Raw genomic sequence first — 11,519 nt, forward strand, 5'->3', positions numbered from 1 at the left:
AAAAAGAGCCATAGAAGATTTTGAAAACCTTAAAATCACGCGACTGAGTTGGAAGAACATCAGCAAATTCACAGTGGCCTCAGGATTCAGCCAGATTTAAATTTGCTCAAGAGCTGAATACCTCCTTCTATCAGAAAACCCACTGCATGTAAATTCCTACAATATTCTGTACATCACAAACACTTATGGCTAAAATATACTGTTAGTTCACAAGGAAGCAGTTTTATTTTCAAATTCTTGCCCCACTCCTGCTCTGCACCCCAAAAGGAAATCCGGGGTCAGCAATTCACATGAGGAGTTTAAGAGGCCTTCGGGTTTAGAAGCGCTGAGGCTCAGCTAAGAATCTCAGGACACATCTGTCTGATGGGCACACGCCGGCTCCTGCCCCCTTTTAGTGCAAAAAGGTCACAAATGTTGCAGAGGAATCCTGGAAACAGGTGAAGAGAAGAGGACTGAGATGGAGGGGTGGTGGGAATCCCAAACGATTTTCCTTCTGAATTGAGACTCAAGAAGTTTGGAGTGCGAGGTTCACGCTCAGCAAGCGGCAAAGACCAGGCTGGAGATCCACAGGGTGAGGTTCCTGAATTGTCACTAGGTTGTCACAGTCTGCAGGCGCACAGACCTCTCGGTCCGGACTAACCCCCTAAGTGCACACTGGAGGTAGGTGTTAGAAATTTATTGTAGGGAAGACAGTGGCCCTCCACCAACTCAGGGGACATCGTCTCCGTTCCTCCTCTGCCCCTACAATCTCCACTCTACCCTCGGGCTGTGGCGAGTGGAGGATACAAGGTGGAAGGGCATGAGCCCCTCCCTTGGAAGACTAAAGAACCCGGGGCATTTTTATAAATAGCTACATCGTTAATGTTTTAACCACTTTGAAACACACAGCAAGTTGAATATTTATTTAAAAATAAATCTCAAAAATAATCTATTTACAGTAGAGTAAGAGAGGCACGTGCAAACAACAGAAAGGGGGTAAAAGTCAGTCCCAGTGTGGAAGGTCCACCCTTCAGAGCGCTAGAGCCAACTTCACAAACCCCAAGGCTGAACTGAGCTGTGGAGGCAACAGGATGACATTAAGCGAATCCTGGACTCGGGTCACCTTCGATACGTGGAGAGGCAGGGAAGTTGGGTGGGGGGATGCCACCAGGGATCCTCGTGTTTGGGAAAGGGTGGTGGAGGGATGAGCCAGTGGATGAGGCCCGGTGTGGCAGGAGGGCTCATTTCACAAGCCAACAGGCCTCTAGCTCACCACTCCAGGTGGGCGTTTGGAGGGGACCTGGAGGGCCCTTCCCAGTCCAAGTTGGCTTTGCCGTGGGAGCGGTCGGCATGGCAAGAGTCCCAGAGATAGAAATCCTCTTTGAGAGACAAAAACAAAAGAACGGAACAGGGAGTGATTAGCAAAAATGAATCTGAATGCAAGTGCCACCGTCTCTCTTGCCAGGTGGCAAAGCAGCCATCAGCTGACATATCTGAGTCGATAGGGGAACTCCCACGTGAGGCAGCCGGCCGCATGATCCCCCCGCCACAACCACGTGGTCAAGTGCAGGCCTCTGCTTCTGAGATCAACGCGTTAACATTTCTTCCCCAGGAAACCAGAAAGGTCAGTGGTGTAGCCCTTGTAGCAGGGAGGTGCAAGGCGAGTCTATCTGTACACGAGATGGGAGAACTGGGCGGACTTGTAGTTCAGCTGGTTGTTGGGCATGAACTTGTGCAGCTCGCTCTTTTTGCAGCAGGGGTCGTAATGGTAGGTGCTGAGGCAGGCGTCGCAGGAGGCTTTTGAACACTGGGTGCAGGTGTTGGCGGCCCCCGGGCGGTCACAGAAGCCACAGCGGGAGGCGGCTGCAGGGGAGGGCTTGGATTTCGAGTGGAGGTGCGGCGGCCGGTCGAGGCCCTGCGTCTGGCCTGCATACTTCTCCCGCAGAGATGACCCGTGGGCCAGGCTGTCGTGGGCGGAGGCCTTGCTGGGGAAGCCGCCGGGCTTGGAGGCTGGGGAGCAGACGAGCAGGCTGTCGCAGCGCTGGCAGAGGGAGGAGCTGCAGGACAGACCGCAGTTTTGGCACTTGGAGAGGGCGGACTCTTTGGCGGGGGGCGAGCGCTTGTGGTAGATGGGGTGGGCGTCACTTCTGACCAGCCAGATGTCTGGCCGCAGGGCATCCTGCCTCCGGTACGTGGCCCTGGGCTCCGAGTCTGTGTACAGATCCACATCCTCCTGAGTGGAGAAGTACGTGCCACGCAGCAAGCCAAGGCCATTGTTGGGGGAGGGGGACGGCAGGTCACCCGGGCTGCCGTGGGGGGAGCTGGACATGGCCAGGAGCGAGGGGGACGGGCGGATGATCTCGTCCTTGAGGTCGTCCCCCAAGTCTGCTGCCACAGGCTCCTTCCGCAGGCTCAGCGAGGCCTTCAGGGGCGGCTTCCGGCTCTCCCAGTAATTGTCGTAGGTGTCCACCGACCTTGAGGGCTTGGTCACACGGGGCTTGTAGTAGTCCTTGGCTGCCCGCTCGCTGGCCGACTTCTGGAGCACCACGCGGGCCATGGAGGTCGTCAGGTGCTCCCGGCCCTCGGCCCGCCGCCGCAGGGCGTCTGAGCAGCCATGCACGTCCTCCGCGCTGCTCCTGCGCTCGCTCACCACGTCCAGCTCAGAGTAGCCTTTGTCCTTGACTTGGGAGTGGATTTCCAGCATCTGTTCACACTCCACCTTGGCCAGAAAGAGCTCAAAGGAGACCATCTTCACTTGGAGGGTCTCTACCAGCTCTTTGAGCTTGTACGCAGTCCCCAACTCGGGCACGTAGCCCATGTAATTCAGGATGGCTCGGATGTCCTCTTCCAGTAATGTGGACTTGACATAATAAACAAAGGGGCCCGTGTAGGTCTAGGGGAAGGAAGGAGGGTAGAAAAAGAGAGGCGGGTTTTTCTCTCTGAGGCACACAACGCACGGAGCCTGCATCAGAGCGTATCCCATCAAGTCTGAACCGGAACACGCGGGGGAGGAAGGGGGAGTGATCTCCAGGGCGGCGTCTCAGCGCGGGAGGCAGAGGCTAATGCCTCCCAACAGCTCAGCGCGCAGGTCTGAGGGAAATGACACAGCGCTCCTTTCTTCAGCGTAGGGAACAAAGCCACTAGCTTTCTACATGGGGTGCAGTGGCTCTGCTCCTTGAGGAAGAGCAGGGCAAACGTGGGTGAAGAAAGGGGATCGGATTAGAGGCACAACAGCCATGAGCAATGAGAATACTCCTTTCTGGCATTTCTACAAAGGTGTGAAGCACACGTTAGGCTTAGCCTGACTTGGTGGAAACTCTCCTGAGCCATCGCTGCCTTTGGAATGATTCAGAATTCTCTGTCTCGAATTCATCCTCCTCCCTCCTGTTTTCCTCAGCTTGCGCGGACACCTTCAGCAGCCTCCTAATGGTCTCCCCCGCCGACTCTTGCCCCTCTACAATCCATCTCCCGTACAGCAAGCAGGAGTATTCTTTTCCAATGTAAACCTGATCCCGGCACTGCCTGCTTCCCAGCCCCCTTAGGATAAATTCCAGCCCTCTGCCCTGGGCTCCAAGGCCCTGCACAACCGGGTACTGCCCACCTTTCCAACCTCAGTTTCAGATGTGAGCTGCCAGGGGTGGGGAGCCAGTTAAGAGATGACACCAGGCAGAGGGGCCAGGTGGGGAGCCATGGGGGCAGTTCTGGTTGCTATCTCAAAGGCAGTGGGGAAGCCGGGGGGACCCGCGAGCAGAGGAAGGATGTGATTAGATGGGCACAAAACCTCTCAAGGTGGACTGGAAGGGGCGAGAAGGGAGAAGGGAGACCAGCGTGGCGAGCCCATCCCGAGACCTTACCTTGATGCTTCTGAATTCCTTCTTCCACGGGTAGAGGAAAAGGTTGACACCCACCGTTTCGAGCACACTGAAGGCACAGTGCAGAGCCCGCAGACTGGAGGAGCTCAGCGAGCGCAGGGAGCTCTCCACCACCTCATAGAACTGGATCAGCCGGAATCTATAAAAGGGATCCACCTTGTGCAGGCTGAGCAGGGTCGAGGCTGCCACCCGCAGGGACTCATCACTGCCAGGCCGCTGCTTGCTGGGGGTGGTGTCCACTTTGCCTTCGTGGAACTGCACGTACTTCCGAAATAAGTCATCCTTATATTTTGCATCCATTGAACTGGGCTTCCCCATCCGATCCGATCCAGGGACGGGGGCTACCTTATTTCCTCCATGGCTTCTGAGTTAGAGGCAGGGACATTGCTAAAAGCATTGACGTGTCGCCTGCCTGGACCAGCAGAATGCTCTGGAAGAGGAAGAATAAGCAGCACATCATTCCTTGAGATGGTCCACGTCCCAGCTTGCAGCTGCTGAGGCCAAACAAAAAACAGAGCTGTCCTGAGCTACACCGGGCACCACCAGCCCCTGGCCCTTTCTGCTCATTCAACACATTTAGTGAATAGGTGCACCACGTTGAAGTGGAAACAAGACAGATAAGGTCCTTGACTTTGCTGAGCTCACAAATGAAAAATACGATTGGGGCACCTAACTTGGTTTCATGGGGATGGGGGATGGTTAAAAAGCCCCTGAGAAAGTGACGGTTAGACCCAAAGGATGAGGCGTCGGCAGGGAGGAAGGCCCTGAGCTAACACTTTCAGCACTTACTACATGCCAGGTGCTTACATGGACTAACTCATTCCGTCTTCTTAAACAACTCCAGGAGATAGGCACTATTGTTATCCCCATTTTACAAATGTGAAAACTGAGACATGGAGACATCAAGAAACTTGCCCAAAGTTACAGGACTATTAAGAAGCAGAGCTGAGATCAGAGCCCAGGCAGGCTGGCTCCCAAGTCCGTCCCCTTAACCACCACACCCCGCTTTCCTGAGGCGGGAAGGAGCCTGGCATGTGAACACAAAGAAGGCTAGTGTGGCTGAAGCAGAGAGAGGAGGGGAGTCACAGGAGATGAAGCTGCCGGCATAAGCGGGATCCTGATCCCCAAGGTCTCAAAGAATCGTACATTTTATTCAAAGAGCCAAGTGAAGCCCCTGAACAGTTCAAAGCAAGGGGGAGAGGGACACGATCATATCTGCAATTTTTTTAAAAAGACCACTTTGGCTGCTGAGTCCTGGAGAGTGCCTTTATCCGTCTTTGGTTTTTTTGTCCGCGCTACATGTGGGATCTTAATTCCCAGACCAGGGATCGAACCCATGCCCCCTGCAGTGGAAGCGTGGAATCCTAACCATGGACCACCAGGGAATTCCATATCCGACTTTGTTTTTTTTTACAGTCCACTGTTGGGAGAGGAAAGGACATTCTGAGCCGGGACACACAGAATTTATACACTCTTGCTGTCTCCTTGGCCACTTGTTAGTAGAACATGCACAGATCCATCAGTATCCTTGGTGTTACGATGCTGGGAGCAAATCTGGATTCATGGAGGGACCTGCCAGGCCAGGGTAGGCAACACAGCATCGGGGTTACAAACAGATTGCAAAGCTGGACTGCCTGGGTGTGAACCCTGGATCTGCTTTTCTAGGTTACTTGGGCAAACTACTCAACCTGGGCCTCGGTTTTCTCATCTGAAAAAGGGGGTTAATAATAGCACTTATAGTCCAGAGCTGGTGGAAGGATTATATGCAATCAGTATAGAAAGCTCTTCAGAATGCCAGCTCAAAGTAAGCCCTTGATACACACAAGCAGACATTCCTGGTGTGTGAAGGTGCTAGACCCTCCAAGCATCCTCAAGGAGGTCAGATCAGAGTGATGCAAATAACTCCGACTCGGGGGTGGACATGCATTTTTACACTCGCCTGTCCTGCCTTTCCTGACCACAAGCTCATGGGTGCAGGGATTGCGACCAAATGACTCAATAAGGGTCACAATGCCAGAGCAGGTTACGTGCTTCATAAAGACCTGCTGCCTGAGTGAAGGGTGGGGTCCTGCTGGCTGTGGGAAATGATGAGGGACCAAAAAGAAGCCACAGTGGGATGGGACAAACCTGTGGAGTCCTTTAGCAGATCTGAGTTCAGCTCAGAAGTTCTAAGGGCCTACGAGCCTGGCAACTACCAGGAAGTCAATAAAATCACCCATGTCTCAATGAGCCACTCCTCTGGCTTCTCCACAGTTTTGGGGAGACACCCAGGGGTCTTAACTGTGGGGTGAGGGGTAAGACATGCAGGAGAATTAGGGACACAGAGAGGTCACCTTCTCCCACCCACTGCCCTGCCAAGGAAGCCCAAGGCTTCAGGAACAAATAGAACAAATAGGCCTGAGGAGCACACAAGGCAAACAAATCCACTTGGGATCAAATTTTACCTCCTGACCGTCTCTGTGGTCCTCAGAGCAGTCTTTCCCTTCCCTCTTAAGGTCCACCCACAAGGACCCTTCTGTCTGCTCCTCAAACACATCAAGCCCATTTCTACCTCAAGACCTTTTTTTTTTTTTTAAAGGCCAGGTAGCCTTTCTTTTTTTTTTTTTAATTCATTTATTTTTGGCTGCGTTGGGTCTTCGTTGCTGCGCGCGAGTTTCCTTTAGTTGCAGCAAGCAGGGGCTACTCTTCGTTGCGGTGCACGGGTTTCTCATCGCGGTGGTTTCTCTTGTTGCAGAGCTCGGGCTCTAGGCGCGCGGGCTTCAGTAGTTGTGGCTCGCTGGCTCTAGAGCGCAGGCTCAGTAGTTGTGGCGCACGGGCTTAGTTGCTCCGCGGCATGTGGGATCTTCCCAGACCAGGGCTCGAACCCGTGTCCCCTGCATTGGCAGGTGGATTCTCAACCACTGCACCACCAGGGAAGTCCCTACCTCGGGACCTCTGCACATGTTGTTCCTTCTGCATGTTCTTCCTTTGATTCCTCCCGTCGCTGGCTCACTCCCATCATTCAGGTCTCAGCTCAGATGTCATCCCTCCGAGGCTCTCCCTGACAACCTCAGCTCAGTAAATCCCACTTGCCCTGGCCCTCGTTATTGCGTTACCCTGGGGTAATCACCATTTGAAATTATGAACTTTATTCATTTACTAGCTTCCTCTCTTTGTCTCCCGCCAATACCCAGTAAGCTCCACAAAGGCAAGGACAGTGTCTGTTTTGTTCACCAAGATGCCTAACACAGCTCCTGGCACATAGTAGGTGTTTGATAAAACAGGCGAAATGATGCTTCAGTTTCTCATTTAGCTCTCCCCAGAATTCTGGGAGACCAGCGGGAGCGAGAAGAAGCCGAGGCTCCATGACACGACATGCTGTCTATAGCTCAGTGTTAGGAAAAGGTGGATCCCAGAGTCCACTGGCCTTATGACTTGAAACCTGTGTACCTCCCACCACCCCATGATTCCTGAGCTCAACAAGTATGCAGCACCTACCCTATGCCGGGCCCTAGGCTGGGTGCAGTGGGGGGAATGTGGGGTGGGTAGGGGACAGTAGGGAACAGAAGTTGAGAAGATATAGCTCTGCCCTGAATTCTACTTGAAAGGGCTTACTGCCCAGGATCAAAGTATGTATGTTCTCTTAAAAAATAAAACTGTATTGCAACCTGAGAGACGACATCACTGTCCTTGCTAAAAAAAACCCATATACATATACCATTTTTTTTTTTATCCAAAAGAAGCTTTCATCCAGCCTCTGGCCCCAGGGACTGTTTTTTAGTACACCTGAGAACAATTTAAACAGAGGGACATCAAGTCTTCTAAACACTGCTGTGATTTTTCTCCAAGGACGTCAGCCTTCAGCTAATAGAGACTGATTTTTTTTTTAAACAAAGTCAGCCGCCCTCAAGCTCAGCGTCTGCTGCTCTGTAATCACACCATAGTCCACACTCTTGTTTATGGCTGACAGATAAACAAGGAAAAGGGATCCAAATAGCCCAGTTGGTATTCAAAGTCCCAAAGTCAAGGATAGGAAACCCATCTAAGAAAAATCTTGAACCAACCTAGGTAGATGAGGAAACAGGTGAAAGAAAATGAATGCTAAAAGATAATTAAGGCAAGGAGAGAAGGAAACTAACAATTATTGAAGTCCTACTACGTGCTAAGCATTGGGCTTTCCACTTTAACTGCATCACCCAGTTTAATCCTCACAATTCTACGAGGAAACAAACCAAGGCTCAGCCATTAAACAACCTGCCCAACACAGCTTGAATGGGTCAGAGCTGGAATCTGAACTTGGGTTGACCGGCCCTGCAGCCTGTGCTTTTTCTCATTTATCTCACTCATTTATTGTTACCATTAGTACCATTCACCAAGGGATTAGTACATGAGGGCCCTTTGCTAAGTGCTCCGTGAAAATCAACGAAATCCACACGACAACTCCAGGGTTAAAAAAGAAAAAACTGAGGCTCAGGGGGGCCAAGTCGCTTGCCCTACATCACAAGGCTAGGAAGAAGTGCCTCTGAGATCTGAACCTAGGTCTGAGGCCAAAACCCTGACTCAAGCTCTGAGCTGTGCTGCTTTTAGGCAAAGCTGTCCTGCTGCTGGACAGCTCTTCTTGAAAGGGCTCAACTAAGTCAGAATGCCCTATGGCAGGGCCAGCAGAGTTGAGTTCTAAAAATTCCTGTAGTAGCAAAATTCACCTCTTCTCACACAGAATGGGGCTGGAAGAGCCACAAATCTATTTATGACGTAAGCTCAAGGGCCAAGAGGAGAGGCTGACCAGAGCCGGGCCAGTGGTAGAGCAGCTGACATCATCCCTCCTGAATTCATTCCTGAGAATACAGGCTGCATTGTAGCTGGTGTCTCTTCTGAGCATAGAGCCAGCAATTTATTCCTAGCACTCTGCAAAAACAACAAAAAACACACTCTCTGCAAAAACAGTGTGGTTACAGGAGACCAAGACAGCCCGGTGACAGAAGCTGTTAATTTCTCCAAGCAACCCAAGGATTGGAACGCCAAGAGGTGCCAGTGTGGCGGAGAGAAAAAAAAAAATGGCACCGTGAACATCCCTAACAGAATCAGACGGGTGCCCAGAGCCAACAGGCCTGGTCAGCACTTCCTGCACTCACAATCTGGGCCCCCTTTGAAAAGCAAAGCAATGAAGAGAGAGATATTGCAGTCAGGGAGGTGGTGGCTTTTTAATTATTATTTTTTAAACATCTCAAAGGAAAGCTATATCTGTTTAAAACCTCACTAAACGGAACTGAAATGATTCTGGATAGCAAAGCATGAGCTTGGCTTTACCTCAGCTGGCCCATTCAAGCAGAAACATTCCCCAAGCAGCATTTGAAGGCGCCCCCTCCCTGCACAGACAGAAGCTATTTTGGGCCCGGCATCGCCCCAGTCCACAGGTTTATGTATCCCTGGTCTAGCTTCAAGCGGCTCAGAGTTCCCCTGGCCTCCAAACAGCAGCAAGGGGAGCGCAGATCAACCCCCTCCACCTCCGCACCCCACTCCTCTGCATTCATCCCCAGCCCGAGGCCCCTGAGACACATCCTAGGCAACCTTCCACTGGCTGTGAAGCACCAGAGGGTCCCCACACCCCAACCCAGTTCCAGAGAAATTCAGAGAGAGGGTTTCCAAACCTCTGAAAATAACCTCAGCGATGCTGAAATTGGGCTTCCCCAGTGGCAGCTGCGACTCGCAGAGGGGCTCTGAAGCAAGGAGGTTCCCCTCCCTGCAGGGGACAGAAGCTGGCGACTGCTATTCCCAGCCTGATAATTCCAACAGCCTCTGAGTGCGACATCAGTTGTGAAAAACACCCTAGTCCCAAACTCGGGCCCTCCCCACGGGTCCGTGAATGAATTAACAGCAGCTATCATTTATTGGACGCCTGCTGTATGCCAGAGACTGTGCTTCGCATGCGTCTCACTTCATCCCCACCACGGCCCTAGTAGGCAGGTTCACTCCCCATTTAACTAATCAGGCAACTGAGGCTCAGAGACGAAGTGACTTGCCCAAGGTCACACAGTGAGTACAAACCCCAGTATGCCGCCAGAGCGTGAGCTGGGGACCACTACGCGGTAACTGCCTCACGGTGGAATCGGGGTGTCCTCCTGCCGTGTTACTCGCTGTAGAGGGGGTGCTCCTCCTGAGCTGCCCTGAGCCACCCTGGGGGAGTGGGGATCCTGAGAATTAAATAGGCCCCCGGAGCGCCGAAAAGACGGGCCCGCCCGTCGCCCCCGCAGGCCGCGAAGGGACCCCGCTCCCGGGCCGGCCGGGCCCCGCCGAACCGGGGGCTCCCCCTCCGCCGGGGAAAGCCCCAGAGGCCTTTTCCGCCCGCGGCCGCCCCGCACTCACCCCGGCACTGCCGCCGAGGACGCCCCGGCCGAGGGGAGCAAGAAGGAGCCGCGGCCGCCGCCGGAGCCAGGCCCCGCTGGGCTCTCGCAGCTCCGGCCGGCAGCAGGAGACAGAGACCAGTGCCCCGGGGCCGCGGCGACCCGGAAACACTCAACCAGGAAGTGACGTCTCTCGGAGGCGGGTGCAAAGGGAGGCCGGGCCGCGGCTACGCCCTGGGCTGGGGAGAGGCCGTTGCTCGCTGGCGGCGGAGGAAGAAGCGGGAGGCAGAAGAGTGAGCAGAGAGGCCGCGGAGTCCCGCTTTGGGGCCTGAAGGCCCACTGCCACTGCCGGGGCTGGGACCCGGAAATAAATGGGCCGGAAGTGACGCACGCCCTCGGTCACAGGATGGCGGCTGGCCGGGTTGTCATGGGAACCGGTCTGTAGTCTGGAGATCGTAGCTCTGAGCTGCGATCTCAGACTGAGCGACCCGCGGCCTCCTCCTCCCCTTGTCGAGATGATCTGCGGGCTGAGCTCCCGACCGCGCCTGACCAGAAGCTGACAGTTGGCTCCCTCACCCCCATTTTACAGGTGGAAATACCAGAGGCTTAGAAAGAGCAAGTGAGGTGCCCAGTATCACGTGAGCCTGGATCCAGACTTGAGAGGACTGTTGATGTTACAGGCTATGTTTAGTAAGGGTTCCAGCTTTGCCTTTGCCACTTACCAGCTGCATGACCTTAGGCTAGTTAACTTCTCTGAGCCTCAGCTTTTTCACCCGTAAAATGCAATAATAATATACCGCCTCCTGAGATTCATGTGAGAATGAAGTGAGTATGGAAACAGCTTATTACAGTAGTTGGCTTATAGTAATAATCTAAATACACTTTGTTTTTAAAATCTGGTTAAGTTGGGAATTACCTGGCGGTCTAGTGGTTAGGACTCAGCGCTTTCACTGCCGTCGGCCGGGGTTCAATCCCTGGTGGGGGAACTAAGATCCTGCAAGCCCTGCCGCGGGGCCAGAAATAAATAAATAAATAAATAAATAATAAAATAAAATCTGGTTAAATTAAAGGAAATGACTCCTCTCAGCCCTCATCTTCCTTGAATGGAAACCAGGGTTGGGGAAGACCAAACCAAATATTGCCTCCTTGCTTTGTGACCTCACCAGACACCTGCAGTGTAAACTACACTGGCATAAATTCTGGTGGCTTGTCACTTCACTTCATAGATTTGCCTCCCACCCACCACATTGACCGTGAACTCCGCTTTTGTGATTCACCACTCACTGAATCCCTAGTGCTTGCAAAGTGCCTAGCACATACTCAAGACTTTGTTGAACATATTTACCAT

The 11,519-nt window shown here is 53.0% G+C and overlaps 1 protein-coding gene across 3 annotated transcripts; it reads right to left on the bottom strand.

The window, feature by feature from the left end:
* Nucleotides 1–887: 887 nt before the first annotated feature.
* Nucleotides 888–10,504, bottom strand: SPATA2 (spermatogenesis associated 2). 3 transcript variants are annotated; one of them, XM_007185311.3, is made up of 3 exons: nt 10,194–10,504; nt 3,834–4,281; nt 888–2,872 (listed from the first exon to the last, which is right to left on the bottom strand). In XM_007185311.3, exons 2-3 carry the CDS (start codon nt 4,167–4,169, stop codon nt 1,646–1,648), a joined length of 1,563 nt encoding a protein of 520 aa, XP_007185373.2. In that variant the 5' UTR covers nt 4,170–4,281; nt 10,194–10,504; the 3' UTR covers nt 888–1,645. The 3 variants fall into 3 exon arrangements, with proteins under 3 accessions (XP_007185373.2, XP_028023086.2, XP_057384808.1); XM_028167285.2 differs by having other exon boundaries at nt 3,834–4,345; XM_057528825.1 differs by lacking the exon at nt 10,194–10,504 and adding an exon at nt 9,876–10,130.
* Nucleotides 10,505–11,519: the final 1,015 nt, after the last annotated feature.

This window comes from Balaenoptera acutorostrata, chromosome 15 (assembly GCF_949987535.1).
Source record: "Balaenoptera acutorostrata chromosome 15, mBalAcu1.1, whole genome shotgun sequence".
Lineage (NCBI taxonomy): Eukaryota > Metazoa > Chordata > Mammalia > Artiodactyla > Balaenopteridae > Balaenoptera > Balaenoptera acutorostrata.